Source organism: Megachile rotundata, chromosome 7 (assembly GCF_050947335.1).
Source record: "Megachile rotundata isolate GNS110a chromosome 7, iyMegRotu1, whole genome shotgun sequence".
Taxonomy (NCBI): domain Eukaryota; kingdom Metazoa; phylum Arthropoda; class Insecta; order Hymenoptera; family Megachilidae; genus Megachile; species Megachile rotundata.
In genome coordinates, this window is record NC_134989.1 from 14,751,430 (window position 1) to 14,770,129 (window position 18,700).

Consider the following 18,700-nt stretch of genomic DNA (forward strand, 5'->3'; position numbering starts at 1 on the left):
CAATGTACTGCTATACAACTGCTCCACTGTGCAATATTTCGTTATGCAACGGGCCGATGTAGTAATACATCGCTATGCAACGTCTCTTCAGTGACACGTCGCGTTATTTTAGAGTTTAGAGAACGTAGAGTTACGATTCTAATGGGTGAATTAACAAGAACGGAGAAAAAAGGCAAAGTTGCGGTAGAAATAAAAAAGAAAGAAAAAGGTCGAAACAAAATGGCACATGACCTGGTTCGGACCGAACTAAACGAAGCACTCGACCGTCGCTGACGACTCGACGAGTTCCGCTTTAAAGATAACGAAGCGAGTTCTTCGCGGGGAATAAAGGTAGGTAACCGCTGCGGCACCTGTCGAGTGTTTGTCGTGAGACTGTCACCCCGACGGGAGCGACAGGTGGGTTCTCTCTTCCTTTCCCTCTTTTCTCTCTTCGGCCTCGTTCGTCATCCTCTCCGTCCCTCTCGCAGCTTCCGGTGTCTATCCTTCCTCGCGGTATTACCTTCATCCGTCTTTTTCTCCTGTCGTCTTCGTCCTTGTCGCGCTCGCGTAGCAGCCACTCGCTCGGGGGTGTGATTTAAAGTGTAAACTTAAATATTCCAGTCGGTGCCGTCGTGCAAATAGATTCGATATTAATGGAGCTTCACCGCCTTGCCCCGTGGCGTGAGAAAATTCGCGCGAAACGCCCCGTAACACGACGCCGCTCCACCTTAACCGAGAAATCAGGGTCAAACCGCTCGAGCGCCCTCGGCGTTTTTCTTTCGAACAGAACAGAGGAGGAGAGTTGACCGTTCGCAGGTGATTCATGGCTACCTTGAGGAAAGTTCAAGAAGCCATTCCGCGCGAATTTAAAAGCTCTTTTATCCTGATTGCTTGCCGGACTCCTTCGACTGTTTGTTCAACTTCCCGTGATTATATTACTTACCTACGTTCTCGGACTTTGCTTCGATCGGCGACGTTTATTCAGAGAACATCTGCGTTAAGTTCGTTCACCGATAGCTGGCTTATAAACGGATCGTTTTCCAATTTGACAAATTGCTTTCTCAAATTCCTACATCCTTGAAATCTCCAAATTCTCAACATTTCTAAATGTTCAAAGTTCTGCACAGGATAGGAAAGGTGCAGTGCTGCACGAAAGAAGAGACCGATTAGAGAAAAATAAAGGAAGCTTTATTCTTTACATACCATAGCAGGCGATACGGGTCGATGGCGCGCCAAGGTGGCCGGGCACGTCGGTCCCGTGACATTGTCGCGCCCGTCGACGGATATAAACGAATATCGGGAGGAAGATCGGGGAGACGTGATGGGGTCGGGGATTACGGCGAGTCGGTAGTGGGTCTTTCCGGGGTTCGTATGATACACACACTCGTCACTCTCGTAGCTGTCTCTCGACCTCGTCGTCGCGTCACGAGGTCACGCCAAAATGGTCGACAGTTTGTGCAGGTTCGTGATCGTCATCGCGTCACCGGGTTGTAGCCTCAACGCTTCGCTGTAAGCTGCCGCCGCTTGCTTGTATTTCCGGTTCAAATGAAGAATCGCCCCGAGATTCGTGTGGCTGCGGGCCTCGTGCGGCCTTAACCTCGCCGCGTGTCTGTACCACACCTCGGCTTCCTCGAGGCGGTCCGCTTGACGCAGCGCGGATGCAGCCGCCATCGACAGCTCGTAATCGGATCTCGAAAGTTCGGCCGCGCGAAGCTGCTCCTCCGCTGCTTCCGACAGTCGACCCTGCGACGTCAGGAACAGTCCTGGAAATCGAAGAAATTCACTGTACTTTTTCTGACCCTTTCTGGACACTTCAAATCTTTCAACTTTCACGATCGAATTCGGTTGGACTGAATTTCTATCTCCTAACTCTTGGTACACTCGAGAAGAAGATTCACCCCTTAACTTTTAATTATTGCCACAATGTTGAGACAAATAAATAAGATGAAACATTAAGTACACTTTGAATTTAGGAAATATTGATAATGCTAATGTAATTTTGATTTGTTGTACCTGAACTGTAATGTGCGTCCTGAGTGACATGGTATTATAGGTCAAAGTAGGACAAGAGGTCAAGCGAGATTTTTCTGAGAGGATCTACCGGAGTAAGTGATAGATAAACACGATTTTATTTCGCCGTCCGATGTGGCAGTACCGTATAAATAAGGCGTGGTCAAGGATTCCAGCGTCTCGGATATTTCGCCGAGATGGCGACCGTAAATTTCGGCGTGATATATCGCGCTACGTTCCGCGGGCCACTGCCTAATGACGCGTGCCACTAAGAGAGATAAACCGCGCGGTTTCTTGCGTCCGAAAAATCCTGCTCGAGCGTGACTCCTTTCGACGAGTAGATTAATCTCGAGCGCAAAGAATCGGTCTGTCGTTCACGATTTTGAAAGTGGTAAAAAGTTGAAGGAGAGAAGAGGAACATCGTGACGAACCAAAATGAACTTCAGAATAGAAAAGATTAAAAAAGAAACGAATAGCAGGACACAAAGACATGAAAAATTGTTACGTTTTCACGAAATTTCAATATCTTTTCATTTTGCACTCTTTTGTTGATTAGAGAGTTCCCAGTTTCTTTTCATCCCTCGGGAAAGCATTATACAAGTATTTATAACAACCCGAACAATCTACGATCCTCTTATCTTCCTTATTAAAAGAATCTCGAAAAATCTCGGTGGCTCGTCCTCTTCACGGGGGGTTTGTTTTCTTTTGTTTCGACGCCGAGGGAATTCGTAATGTCCTCGAGGCGCGAAAAGTTTCCGGGGAATCAATTATTCGGTCGCTACAGCGGGTCAGAGGATGAACCTGTCGGCTACTCCAATTTGCTCGACCAGCACACGAACTAATGTATTATGTCGCTTTAATAATGGATGTGCCTGTCCTTGTGTCGTGTTTATAAGTTCTATATTTTCTTATCGTGGCTCTTTAACGTCGTGTACTTGCTGACTACCGTTTAGAAAGGATTTCAATTCCGTGTGAGGGAGTGAAGTTCCCAATTGCTACGATTATGCTTACCGTAATGATGGTGCACGCTCGAGTCATCCGGCGCCAACCTACGGGCTCTCAGGAACCATCTTTCAGCCTCCAGAACGCGGCTCGACTGTAAAACGAAACACACACTCCGTCAAATAAATTGTTACCGTCATTGCTGTTGCTAGAAATATTTGTCTATACATTGTAGTTCGATACAGATGGTAAAAATTATACAGGACAGAAGAATCAAAATATTAATTGCAGTCGTATTTGAATGAAACTAAAATTGTTTTAAGCGAAGAAAGTTTATTTGTAAGCCATGAAAGATGGATTTGAAATTTTACTGCGGCTCTCTACGATCTCGAAGAGGCGGACAAACGAAAATTCATTGGGTACGCGATACGGAGGCCAATGTTTATCGGCGAATCGTTCGATTACCCTCCGCGTCGTTTACCGGTATTGACTTTTCCATTGACCCATCCGGTGAATCTCGTGATTTACACGGCTATCCACGAGGACTTCCTATCCCGGCTGAACGACGCGACGTTCGAGGGAAGACAAAAAGCGACGCCCTTACAAAACAAACCGTAACAAATCGGAAGCTAACTTTTCGCAGGATATTTTCCTGGCTGTTGTTTTCGATCCGGTTGCTTGTTTGCGTTCGGATACCTTTTTTCGCTGTTTTTCCGCGGGGGTAACGATTTCGAAATTGTGATTTAAAAATAGAAAGCAGAAAGAACGGAATAAAGAACGCGTATCGCTTCGTTTATTACGAGTAGTCACAGTTTTTCTTCTCCCGGTCGGTAAAGTCCTTCTCTCGGTTTATTATATTTTCTTTCGCATCGCGGCGTGCATTGGGTTTTCTGTGCTTCGCGTTATTATGGTCAATAACCATTGTCGTGCGTTACGATGAAAAACGTTGTACAATTAACGTGGAGGAATTAATTAAAATTTATCGTATGTAAAGTGGCTGGCCTGTTTCACGGATAATTAATTTAAAATCATTTTATAACAATGGGTTGCTTGAATGCACCACGGGACCGATAACAAATTAGTAATTCCGTTGGTTATTATGATTTCAAACAATTAAGTGTATTATGTAATTGACGGGGAATGTTTACTCGACGTTCGCGTTAAACAATACGATTGATTAACACATTCGTGACCGATGATACGGCTTCCGAAATTCTATTTTAGAAATCTGTAATTTTCATTGCGCCAAATTAATGAGTCGACGCATCGTTATACCATTTACCCATCTTGTGATCATGTATTATCGAATTAAAACTGCCTCATTAACGAAACGAGGAGGGAATATTCGTGCTCTCTTACCGAGTTCATCACCAACGAAAAGAAAACACAAGCAATTTCGACCGATTCGAGAGTCGCTCCACGTTCCCGATGCAGAGTTAATTGATCGCAAACCGTCGGTACATTTGCAAAAGGAAAATACAAGCTCGTTTCGTGAACGAGACACGTACGCTAGGAACATGATGGGTCTCGAATCTCTTCTCGGCTCAGTGAGCGTAATCGTCCGTTGTGTTAGATATGTTTTCACGAGAAATACCGGTTTCCGGTCAACGATTGGCCTCCCTGGAACATGGAACGGTCTCTGAATCGAGCAGAATCAGCTTAAACGCGCGCTGTTTCCCGTCAGCGGCTGCTTCCCTTTAAGTGATGTGGGTCAACCGATTCTCCGGCCTATCGTTCGATCCACCGAGCCAGCGTGTCGGCACCGAAATAGTACTAACTACTTACGTGCCGAGCCGAAGGTTCGCTAAGTGATGTGGGTCGGTACGTGGTCAGACTCGCGGAACGAATCACCTGCAATCCGGGTTATCAGGAAATGTCGTTTGTCGTTTCATATTCGGGACGATAAGTCTCCGACCTCGATCGACGTGATTTCTCCAAAAATACTCGATTCTACCTTCTCGAATTTTTCACTGCTGTACCAAAATACCTGATACTCCTTATAGGAGTATAAGGAGTATAACTTTACAGCACCGAAAAATTCGAGACTCCTTATACTCCTATAAGGAGTATTCTAATCAATAATTAATAATTGATGCTCTTTATAATTTCTAATTTATCCGAAGAGAGGTATTACATCTGTTTGAAATAGAAAATGCGAGGAAAGACAAGAAATCTCATTACCTCAAATTATGTCTGACAAGATATAAAATGTGGTTAAATTGAAGCAGCATACTTTCTCTCCAAAGTAACGAACAATTTAATAAGGGATGCTATGCAGCTCGGATATGATCCTTTACGCAGGAAGTAATTAGCGAATGAAATATTCATACTTCAGTAGGTTGCAGCGTAAAGCGGAATATTTCAATTTCGCATACCGGATAATTGTAAGTCATCGACCGCCATATAAATGCATCTAATTTAGAAATTCGACCAGTCGAGAATTTTATTTCTGAGATACTCCGGCGAACAATTTTCCTCGAGGAAATGAGGGTTTACCAAGAAAAATTGTAGAACGAAAGAAATGAAATTGTCCTTCGAGTATCACTTCGGAACAGTATCAAACGTTGTTTTGAAGACGAGTATCCTTTGATACGAGAAGTTTACCGATTGCCTGGCTAGATCGTACGTGTTTTTCTTTGGCTGATATCTCGAGTCGATAACCACGCCGGTATCTCGGGCATCGCGAAATTCCGTTGAACGATATCGGTCGAGCCGCGGTAAACTTGGAAACTGGATCTGCTCTCTGATGAAAGAGAAGCGATCCAAAACTGGTAACTACTTACGTTTCGGGCCAAAAGTTTCCCGTAAGTGATGTGGGCAGGCACGTGGTCAGGCTGGCTGGCCAAACTTGCTTGGAACCACCTTTCTGCCTCCGCGTACCGTTGCAGCCTCGATAGAGTTTCACCCAGCAGATTGTAAACGCTCTGTAACACGGGATTAAACCATCAAAACCGGTACTTTTTACTTCCCTTCTCTTTTTTAATCTTTCCTCAGTTCGAAGGTTAACCTTAGAAGATTAACCCCTTGCCGTACAATTTATTTGCTAAACGCGTCAATCAAAACTATTCATAGCTATAATATTGAAACAAGTGAAGAAAACTAAAATGTATTTTAGCAATCTCTGACTATATATAGTTGGGCCTAAATTTGAAGTTGAAGAGTATTACAAATTTTAACAGGGTTTCATATTTGAACTGTGAGTGCGTGACGAAGGAGACTCGTCAAAGGCAAGAGGTTAACATCAAGATCTGATTTTTGTATTCAGAAAGGAGGAGCCATATTCTCGTGTGCATCAGGTTTATCGTGTCTATAGATTCTTAATAAAGTAATCTCTTAACCCACTTCTCTCCCACTTCGTTCGGAATACTTTCGTCCTTATTCCGCAATAAAAGAAAAAAGCAAGTCATAATCTCGGGCATCGGAGGTTAAATAAAACAAGGAAGAAAGAGAACATCGTAACGAGCAGCGTGAGGAGCAATTAATATCGGTCGGTACGATAAATCCGCAACGGTAGAAAGTAATTGGCTCGAAAGGTGGAGAATCAGTTTCGGAAGTTTTCTGATTTTCAGGACCAACGGCTGCTGTTAATGGCTGACGAAACTCGGGGCGAGCCACCACGGTTTCTCACGTACACACGCGTGCACCCTTACGTGTACACATACGTGGAAACACGTAGGTCTGGAGAGGTGGTCGGCGGGGGTGGCACGTATAGACGAGAACAAGATGGGAACACAAACGACTGCGAGCGTTACGGAACGACTAACACCGAAAAGCTTCTTTCCGAGCACACGGGGGCTTGGCCTCGCGTCCCAGAGTTGTAGACTAAAACTTTTATGATTTTGTTCGTGCCGGGTGTGCTGGCTGGAAGAAGCAAAGTAAAGGAAAAGAGGAAGGAAGGAAGGAAGGAAATGCCCGAGGAGAAGTCTTTCGCGGGCGGAGAAGACAAATGGCAAAGAGCATCGGAGAAGGAGAACCAGCTCGAATATCCAACTGACTCGACGGACTCGATTGCCCCGTGATTCGATGGATCCCGCGCCCGTTCCCGTAGAAATTCTTGCTATCCGATCGAGCCAGAGTAATCTGCAGCAATTCGGTAAGGAATCGCGCGATTCATAAGAATTCGATCAACGACGCTACGCGTCATCGATGATTTATCGCTTACCATCCGATTCTTTGTTCAACGGGGATGGCTTCGAGAACCCCGTCAAATTGAATATCCACTTGGATCGATTCGAATCTAACTTTTCCGGAATTAAGAAATTTCCGGTGTCTTTAACGTGTTCGCGTTACTGCCGTTTCTCGGCTTTCCAGTAACAAATGGTTATGTACTTTCTTCAACTTTTCTTTATGCTACCTGCACGGTAGCGTTCTTGGTATTGATGGATAATCAATCACTTCTTTTGCAAGCTTCTAATTTCTGTACTTGGTGTTTGTTTAGTTTTCATTTTATCCGTTTCACTATTTTGGCGTTTGATACTTTGATAGATTATTTTATTTAATATTTTGCAATTTGACTGTTTTGATAGTTTGATGGTTTGGCAATTTGAAGACGTGACAGTTGGACAGTTTAACATTTAAATTGACTATTTTATTTAATATTTAACAGTTTTATTTTGATAGGCTGATAGTTTGATAGTTTGACAATTTTAAAACATGACAGTTCGATAGTTTAATATTGTAACAAATTAATTATTTTATCTAATATTTAACAATTTAATTGTCTTGACAGGCTGATAGTTTGATAGTTTGACAATTTTAAAACATGACAGCCCGACAGTTTAACATTGCAACAAATTAATTATTTTATCTAATATTTAACAATTTTACTGTTTTGATAGGCTGATAGATTGATAGTTTGACAATTTTAAAACATAACAGCCTGACAGTTTCACGTTGTAACAAATTAATTATTTTGTTTAATATTTAACAATTTAATTGTCTTGATAGGCTGTTAGTTTGATAATTTGACAATTTTAAAATACGACAGCCCGACAGTTTAACATTGCAACAAATTAACTATTTTGTCTAATATTTAACAATTTTACTGTTATGATAGGCTGATAGTTTGATAGTTTGACAATTTTAAAACATGACAGTTCGATAGTTTAATATTGTAACAAATTAATTATTTTATCTAATATTTAACAATTTAATTGTCTTGATAGGCTGTTAGTTTAATAGTTTGACAATTTTAAAACATGACAGCCCGACAGTTTAACATTGCAACAAATTAACTATTTTATTTAATATTTAACAATTTTACTGTTATGATAGGCTGATAGTTTGATAGTTTGACAATTTTAAAACATAACAGTTTGGCAGTTTAACACTGTAACAATTTGACAATATAATAATTTGGGACTCTAACAATTTAACAAGCTGCACCGTCTTATAATTTGCCAGTTTAACAGTATGAATGAATAAGCTCTAAAGCCGTAAATTTGTGTATCGATCGTGAAGGCTTAACGGTATAGGGGTCTTAAAAGCGTGGAAGCCTGAAACGTTCCTTAAAAAGCATCGACTTCTTAAGAAACCTTTATATCGCGATCGCGTACGTGATGTATGTACGTACGCATTTCTGGCTTTCGAAAGGTGAAAGCAATTCCACGGCTCGAGGAAAGTGGGCGCGTCGTCAAAGAACGCGTGCCTTTTTACAAAGTGCGGAGGTTGCTCGCATTGTTTCGCGTCATTATTCACTTGAACTATTTCCGCGGTCGCGATCTCGCTAAAATCAGCACGATCGAAGTGTCAGTACCTGTCATTCTGACGGAATCAGAAATGGTGACGCGTTACAGGATTATTCGATTTTAATATCTCAGCAGAACACCGCAGAAAGGATTCCGCTTTGATCGAGGAACGTCCTTTTTTTTCGGAAGACCTTTCGTCGCGACGCGTCGTAAACCGCTCATGAATTTTCTTTCTGGCACAGTTCCTTCGGTGAAATAGTAACGATACGAGTTCGCAACGCGTTGAATAATTCGCCGTCAAAGCGTGGACCGCAAGCGATGAAAAATTGAACGAACCCGGTCGAAACCGCGAGAGAACTCGCGCCGCAGCGACCGGGCGCTAATGCGCTCGAGAAAAGTAAATACAGGGACGAAAGAATGCGGCTCCCCCGAGGGTAAGTTGCGAGAGGTCTCGAAACTCCATTGTGCCGAGTCATTATTCACTTGGACTACTTTTCGAGAAGAGTATTACGCGCCGCCGCTTTCAGCCGTCGGGATACCACCGCTTCAAACCAGCGAGATGCATGTCTTTTGCATGGCCGACGTCGTCCGTCGCCATTATTCTCGCAAAATCGCCTCCTCGAAACGTCTTCTCGAAGAATTCTGCGCTTCGATCTGCACCGCGTCGGGAAACGAACGTTGTAGAGGATCGAACGTTTCCGTGAAAAGACGCTCTTTCGTCGGAGACGTCAAAGGGACCTGACAATCGATTCCCCAATCGAGTTTCCTCCTAGAAATACTGACTATGAAACACAGCATTTTCCTTTGCCAATCGACGCTTGCTGTTGTACACCTGGAATCTAGTTTACAGTTCGAGCATAGTTTGACGGGGTGACGATAGTTGGAGCACGTACTTTACCACGTATGTTTCATTCATTAACGATCCTGATACTGTAACTGCAATGAACTAACTTATTCAATGATACTGACACATACGTGCAGTTCACAATAGATCACATATGTACATGTTCTTCACATATCAATTTTTGAGTCAAGTTCAATAATATATCACATATGCACATATTCTTTATGTATCAATTTTTGAGTCAAGTTCAACAATATATCACATATGCACATATTCTTTACGTATCATATTTTGAGTCGAGTTCAATAATAGATCACATATGTACATATTCTTTATGTATCAATTTTTGAGTCAAGTTCAATAATATATCACATATGTACATATTCTTTACATATATTTTGAGTCAAGTTCAACAATATATCACATATGTACATATTCTTTATGTATCAATTTTTGAGTCAAGTTCAACAATAGATCACATATGCACATATTCTTTACATATCAATTTTTGAGTCAAGTTCAACAATAGATCACATATGTACATATTCTTTACGTATCAATTTTTGAGTCAAGTTCAACAATATATCACATATGTGCATATTCTTTACATATCAATTTTTGAGTCAAGTTCAACAGTAGATCACATATGTACATATTCATTACATATCAATTTTTGAGTCAAGTTCAATAATATATCACATATGTACATATTCTTCACATATCAATTTTTGGGTCAAGTTCAACAATATATCACATATGCACATATTCTTTATGTATCAATTTTTGAGTCAAGTTCAACAATATATCACATATGTACACATTCTTTACATATCGATTTTCGAGTAAAGTTCAATAATATATCACATATGTACATATTCTTTACATATCAATTTTTGAGTCAAGTTCAACAATATATCACATATGCACATATTCTTTACATATCAATTTTTGAGTCAAGTGGATAATGTGGACATGTGGTTTTTAATGACTGATTTAAAAATATGAAAATATGAAGACAATTTCTGTACCCACAATTTGATTGAAACTGCAATTTCAACGTTCTTCCCTTTACAATTTTGAGAAATGTATTAGCTTCAGATATGTATAAATTCTTGAGCCAGATGGGTAATTTGCACATGTGGATTTGAATGATTTAAAAATATGAAAATACGAAGACAATTTCTATACCAAAATTTGATTGAAACCGCAATTTCAACGTTTCTTTCCTTTAAAATTTTGAAAAATGTATTAGCTTTAGATATGTATAAATTTTTTAGTGAAGTGGGTAATTTGAACATGTGGTTTTGAATGATTTAAAAATATGAAAATACGAAGATAATTTCCATACCCAAAATTTGATTGAAACCTCAATTTCCACGTTCGAAAATATGGAAATTTCGAGAGCGCGTTCCACTATTTACCGTTCATACTTAACCTAAAAACTCCAATTAGGAGTTATTACAACCTCGTTCCTGCGCAGCGCGAATGCAAAATTCCAGTGCAATTTCTGTGTAAAAGCACGATATTCTAAATTAAGAGAAGACATAACAATGTACAGAGAACCGTTATTAATATTACAGTAGCAGTACCATGTAACTGAATTATGTAATTTTTCCAGGGGCTAACAAAACAACTCTGTTTTACGGTCGAGGAAATGAGAGTGTTCTCCGCGAATGTTTGCGTACAAGCATATTAAAAATCTCTTGCGGAGAAGATGGCCGCCGGCTGGTTTTTCTCGCGATCGCTGTTTTTCAACGATTTCGGTACATTTCGTTGAAAATACAGTCTGGAATTATGGGCAGCGGTACAAAGAAGAGGATCTCTGTGCGTCGTTCGGCGTCCATTGTTCCTCGAGTGTGCCGTTCCTCCGGGAAAAATTAGGGACGTAAATTCACGGCCGGTTCTAACAAGGAATTCACTGCGATCGTCAAGCGGCAGTTTCGTAAGCTCCCGGACGAGTTCCCCTTTTTTTTTTGCACCTTTTTTTGCTTGATTACGTAACTCGGCGATATCGGGAAAGTAGTCGCTGCGACGAAAGTAGTTGCTTTACCTGGATGAATAGTTAATCAAGCTCGAAACCAGATTTACCGAGCGGCTCGCGCTACTCGGTAAATTAACAGAACATTCTCCTGGAAATTTTCAAATTTCCAAATGGTTGTACAACATCCTGGATTAACGTTACACTCGATGAATAATTAATGACACATTTTAGAATTCGTCGCTTAACGCCTCGATTTGTGCTTTGCCCCGTTCGAGGATTTAAATACCCGGCGATATAACTGCGGATTCAATTTTACTACTTCTCGCTTGAAATCTATCTGTAAATACCGTTTGTAATTCGATAAATTAATAGCTAGTATTTCGCAATTTTGACGTGTAATTCTGCATCTCGTGTAATTTATTTGCAGCATAATCCGCCTTTTACGAAACGACCGTCAAACGTATCGACTATTATGTCAATTTAGCGAAATTAATTAAAAACCGCGGACAAAAGGAGGACCCTTAATGGTATTAAAATTATAGGCAGCAAATTGTAGCGGCAAACTGGTGCATTAGTTTACAAAATTAATCCTCTGTATCATTAATTAACAGCCCGCGTAGCTACGTCGTACTGACGATTAATATTTCTACTGCGCCAGTCAACGTGTTAATATTACAGCGCTCTAATCTCCAGAAACGTAATGATCATGAATAGCCAAGCCAGGACGGATTGATAATACAGTCGATTATTAATTAATCCGGGAAGTAGGACATCGCATTGTTCGTCGACCTGTGCAACTTACAACATTTATCAGCCTTATCAAAGATTTACGATACCGTACCATTTTTACACAGCTACTTACCGGCAATTTATCAGAAATGTATACCGTTCCAAAATCATATCCAAATCGATACCCCTCGCCATTCTTTCGTATCCAAATTCGGACTCGTCAAATGTCACCGTTCGAGACACACGTCGGATAGGTCAATGATAATTAAATCGAAAGGAATTGTTTGGGATCCAGTAGATCGGTGTTTAAGATATCCTCAACCTCATTGGACGTAGTTCGATCGATAATCAGGTTGAGAGGTAGAATCAGGTTGTTAGGTAAGGTAGACCAGCGTAACGTTTGTAACGTCCGCGTCACGCGTTTGTCATTGTCGTCGTCGGGCCTCGAATACCAAAGTCCGAAAGCCACGGGGACAAACAATTAGGGTGGCAAGTCGAGCGGGCCAATTAGGTGACTGACTACGGGCTCGGGCACCGAAAGGCGAAGCAGCACGCGATACGCAACAGGACTAATCGGCGAGGATAATTGGATTAAATTGCGGGCTCGCGTTTCGCGCATTTGAAATCTGGCCGCTGCCCTGTCGCGCCTTTGATTTATACCAACGAGCAAGGCTAACGAACCGTCGCTCTGTCGAGGACCCACGCTTTTGCCACCAGAATCGAGCTTCGCCTCTTTGGAAACACCATTAACGCTTTTTGCGGTTATTGCCGCGAAAACCATTAATTAACGGCCCAGAAGAAAGGGAGAGTCGATTTTGGATCCCTGAAATCGTCCCTAGTTTCGATGCGGAACTTGAACTTGAATTATTGCGAATGTTTGCCGGAACTTTGCCTCGTACGACCTGTTGGTTCACGCTTATACTTCCTCTAAATATTTGCGCTTGCTCTCAAAAATGTTTCGATGCTTTTTATTTATTTTTTATTTAGGTTGATTTATTGGTTACATGACAATAAGATGACAGTGTGTTTTGTGATTGATTTTGACGTCAAGGGGTGTTCTGAGACAAGTGTGTCCTGTTCAATGTTCTGTTCAGATGTGTTTTATTCAGGTGTGTTCTGTTCAATGTTTTGTTCAGATGTGTTCTGTCCAATGTCCTGTTCAGATGTGTTTTATTCAGGTGTGTTCTGTTCAATGTTTTGTTCAGATGTGTTCTGTTCAATGTTTTGTTCAAATGTGTTCTGTTCAGATGTGTTCTGTTCAATGTTTTGTTCAGATGTGTTTTATTCAGGTGTGCTCTGTTCAATGTTTTGTTCAAATGTGTTCTGTTCAGGTGTGTTCTGTTCAATGTTTTGTTCAGATGTGTTCTGTTCAATGTTTTGTTCAGATGTGTTCTGTCCAATGTCCTGTTTAGATGCGTTCTGTTCAATGTTTTTATCAGATGTGTTATGTTCAATGTCTTGTTCAGGTGTGTTCTCTTCAATGTTCCGTTCAGGTGTGTAATAAAGATCCATGAGTTACTTGAAAATCATTATACAACTATTACAAGCATATATGACATCGTTTAGGAAGTAGGATCTAGAAAAAGTATTTAACAAAATCATAAATAAAAATGTAGAAACGTGGAAGTTTAGATATATGTAGTCTACTAATGTAAGAGTAAATGAGTTGACCTGTCTCCATTCATATAATGAAAGGAATGCAAGATTAGAAAGAACATGGTCGTTAAAATGGGCCATCGTTTTAATAGCGTCGTACAAATCGATATCGAAAAGCCATCTGACGAGGTTCCAACCGGCAGTGTTCGAGCAATTTCAATTAAAAGGTAACGCGGCGTCGTTGAACGAAAATATAAAGGTCGCGATTTACAACGCAAACGGTCGCGGGCATAAATATTCAGGCGGGAGCTTCGAGCGGATTAAGATATATTCTCGACACGTATGCAGGTAACGACGCGTGCATGCAGCCGGTCGAGCGACGGATGAAATAACTTTATTTCCCCTTTTTTTTGCAACGTGTTGGAAAGAGATTTAATCGCGTCGCTTTAATGCCCGAACAACGTGTCCGTCGACGCTTCGTTCTTGCATCGAACTTTAATCCCGTTCACTGTCATCGTCACGGTATTCTGTTACGCGGTTTTCGCTGAATACGAACGACGCGGGAGTTGATACCCGTGAAGATCTTGCGGATATTTAAGGAGATATCGGATATTTGATTCGACGAAGTAGAGCAGGGAGATAGTAGTCGACAGCGTGATCGACGAGGATCGGACAAGTTTAAAGTGGGATTAGTAAAAAGTCGAATAGGATTAGCGATAAGTTGATTGAGAACCAGTCGAACGCTCTGATCGGAGATTAATTACCGAACCTGATCCACGGATGTCAATTTCTCCGATTTTACTACGTAGTGGATTTTCAGGTGACTTTTGGAAACACCTAAGAAGAATTTAGGACCTTTGGGGTCCAGGACTTAGGAGAATTTAAGGAGTGCCTACGGTGCACTTCAGGGAGAACATACAGAGACTTAAGTATATTATCCCACCGCCAACCCGACTAATTTTCTCTCCGCAACCCACACGCTATATCGTATATTTATTACTCCCTTGGATATTCGCCGGTTGGTCAGCCAGACGGTTTTTCGAGGTGTTTGGCGGTACGTGAATGGCCGCCGAAACGCCGGCGTTGGTTCGCGGCGCGTATGGTAATTTTCAAATTAATTCCGCAGCCGAGTTTCATTAAATACCCGTTAGCTGGTTGCCCGCGCGTGCACGTGGTCGCACACGCTCGACTAGAATAAACAATATTCGTTGGAAAGGGAAAATTGATCAAACTCGTGAGGTGTAAGCCGGCTGAAAGTTTCGCGAAATTATTTCGAATTCAGCGTGGTCGGGCTTGTATTAAATTTACATTAGACAAATACGCGGAACGGACCGGCGCAAACAACGAAAATTGTTCACCCGACTCAACTAACCGGCAAACGATTCCGAAATTTACGCGTTCTAGAACAGGCTAAATCGATTGTACCGGACCCGTCGTTAAAACGAACAGCAAAAAGATTTTCTAATTCCCCGGCCATTTTTCTTCCGTCGTAATCGTGGCTGCCTCCAGCGATGGATTCGATCTGTCTCGATACCGTTTCATACGATTTCTATATTCTGAAATATATTTCAGAATATTGCTAATATTCTTCCAGGATTTATTGCAGCGATAGCTTTCAATTAGAGAAAATTTTATTCCGTTTTAATTCAAGAGGCGGACTCATAGATCAAACTTTCCATTTTTGTCAGTATTCTATAGTCTCGAGTGTATGCAAATTTATTGAAAAAGTATGAAATGTATCAATATTAATTGCAGAAATGAAGTGCATGTTCGCTTATAAATCTTTCAAACGAATTTATATTAATAATTTGTGGTATGTGTTTGTCATATAAAATTAACAAGATACCGAACGGTCTCATAGTTATGTAAAATTAACAAGATACCATAATAAGAACGGCGTCATAGTTATATAAAATTAACAAGATTCCATAACAAGGTTCGACACAAAATAAGGTTTAATTCCCGTTTAATATGTATGACCATAATTTGCTAATCGAATACCGGCGTCGAACAAGCGGATCGATTCTGTCACTACTCGATACCGTAGCCAGGATTCGAATCGTTCTCGAAGACGATTCTCCAGGGGACTCGAACCGCTCGATTCCAAAGCGAAACGAACAATCAGACACCGGTCTGAATTAGAAGCGCTCCGAGAATGGATTAATTTCTGTCTGCGATCCGATTGACGTGGCGGGGGTGAGCCGTTCGAGCTTTAATTTCAACCGCATTTACTCGTTTCGAATTATGGTCGCGTAATATCGAGGATCTCCCACGAGGCGAATGGGAACTCGCGATAATCGCATCGAGGAACTGTTCTACGACCAGACGGCAAGCTTCGAATGCGTCATTTAATGATTAATCCTACAGAAAACTAATTATCCCCTCAGAATTAGCGGCGACAGATTCGTAGCCATAGAACCAATATACCGAATTAAACCTGGCCCAATGGGGACACGCTTCTATTATTAAACTGTTGCAAGAATTATTTTACTAATTGTACTATTCTTACTATTTTTAATGTTATTTGAATTGAAAAGTATTATTACAAGACAATTGAAGTATTAAGACAGAGTATAAATTGTTCAAAATGAAATTAGATCAAAGGAGGATCGAGGTAACTAATGCCGTGTTGATCAGAGTTGGAAGTTTCATTTTGAATTTTTTATTAGAGCACTCATAGCGAAGAAAACGACGAAGACAGGTTGAAGCAATAGAATGTTTATTGCGACTAGTTTCGCGTCATAAAGCTGGTGAGAAAAAAAAGCGACGAACCGTCCAGTAGTTAAAACTTCTATCCGAGCTAAAAGGTCTTCGCGTTCTGACGAACTTTCCTCTCGGCCGCCGCACTTAACCGTACCGCTCATTAAATGTTCATGAAATCATTATTAAACTACCAGAAAATCTTCCCGCGTCTTTCGGCTTCCGATTTAATATCGATCGATAATCCCAAGAACTGTGGCTGCAATTATTTCAAACTGAGAATATGTAGAGACTTTCTCCTTGACATTGCCGTAGCACAGAATTAGAAACAGATTCTGTTTCAATTATTGGTATTAAATTCGAAGTGTTATGAATATTTGAGTACTGCAGTTTACAATAAATAAGCTGAGTTTATCGAGTGCATTGTTCTTTTTATAGACGCTTCTAAATACGATACGGAGAGAGAATTGCAACGCTGCAAATTATTGAAATTCAATTAGTATGGTTTACTCATGCACCGCGTTTTTGTTGGATACCATCGAGCAAAAGGGTCGAAACGCAGCAAATTATCGAAATTTAATTAGAGCGGTTTATGCATTGCTTTTTTTCGATACGAAACTATCGAACTATCGGAGATAAAAACGTTGAAAACTGTCGAAATTAAATTATGCTTTTCAAGTATTCGTTCAAGCGACTGTCCGATTAATTGGTCGTTAATTGTCTTTCGTTTGATCCACTTTAAAACGCAGAAGCACCGATCGTTTACGGATATTCCCGGATTTTTCGCGAAACACGATTCATCCCCCGGGACAGAATTTTGTTTCACGTCGCGATCTCAATTTCCATGACGAACAAAAGCTTCGTTTAATATTTTCACGGATCCGAAGACGAGAGAGGATACTTAGAACACCAAAGAGAATGTGAAATCATCCTACTCGTGGGGTTGGAAGGTAAGAGGGGTTATCTACGCCGTCCAGACGATTTTTTCCAACCCGTTTATCCGCCGTTATCCGATTCGCCACGACGTTTTAATCAGACTCGAAAATTAACGCAACGCAAAGTAATTATCAGCGCCGCTCGTAAATCATCCCTCTTCTGACAACGGAAAGGGTAGAAATGTGACGCGGATTTTCGTCGAGTCTGCTCGCGATGAAAGGGATTTAAGAATTTCAGATTCTGAAACTTTACACGTTTCTACTATCATCATATTTTATGAACACTTTGTCAGAAATGCAATATTCAGCATAATCTATCCGTATATGTATACACACCATTTATCACGTATGCTTTGATTTTACATATCATGACTTATATATATAATTCATTTATTATGCATATGTTCATATAATTCATGTATTATGCATGTATACATATGATTCATACATTATGCATGTACACATATGATTCATATATTATGCATATGTACATATAATTCATATATTATGCATGTACACATATGATTCATACATTATGCATATGTACATATAATTCATATATTATGCATGTACACATATGATTCATACATTATGCATATGTACATATAATTCATATATTATGCATGTACACATATGATTCATACATTATGCATGTACACATATGATTCATACATTATGCATATGTACATATAATTCATATATTATGCATGTACACATATGATTCATACATTATGCATGTACACATATGATTCATACATTATGCATATGTACATATAATTCATATATTATGCATGTACACATATGATTCATACATTATGCATGTACACATATGATTCATATATTATGCACATGTACATATAATTCATATATTATGCATGTACACATATGATTCATATATTATGCATATGTACATATAATTCATATATTATGCATGTACACATATGATTCACACATTATGCATATATACATGTAATTCATATATTATGCATATATACATATAATTCATGCATTATGCATATATACACATAATCCACATATGCACACATATAAAGTCTTACAGTTGAGGCCGCTTTTCTTGCATTTAATAAAATAGTACATGCTAACTAATTCCATATACGTAAATTAATGTAGTCAAAAACAAAAAAGTCATTCAAAATTGAATACAAGATTTAAAAACATTTTGCAAAATTATTTCAATGCAGGTAAAAACCGCAAACGTTTCAATTCCCGAAAAAGAGGAGATACATAAAGACGTCCAGCTTTCCCTAAATCTCATAAAGATGTTCAGTTTCGAAAG

The 18,700-nt window shown here is 40.2% G+C and overlaps 1 protein-coding gene across 1 annotated transcript in view; it reads right to left on the reverse strand.

The window, feature by feature from the left end:
- Positions 1-1,145: 1,145 nt before the first annotated feature.
- Tmtc2 (Transmembrane O-mannosyltransferase targeting cadherins 2) overlaps positions 1,146-18,700 on the reverse strand; it is a 214,820-nt gene continuing 197,265 nt past the window's right edge. Inside the window, exons 8-10 of the mRNA XM_003699369.3 lie at positions 5,715-5,855; positions 3,001-3,085; positions 1,146-1,742 (exon numbers count right to left, since the gene is read on the reverse strand). Coding sequence (XP_003699417.1) covers positions 1,411-1,742; positions 3,001-3,085; positions 5,715-5,855 — 558 coding nt within the window. The 3' untranslated portion in view covers positions 1,146-1,410. The remainder of the gene's footprint in view (positions 1,743-3,000; positions 3,086-5,714; positions 5,856-18,700) is intronic.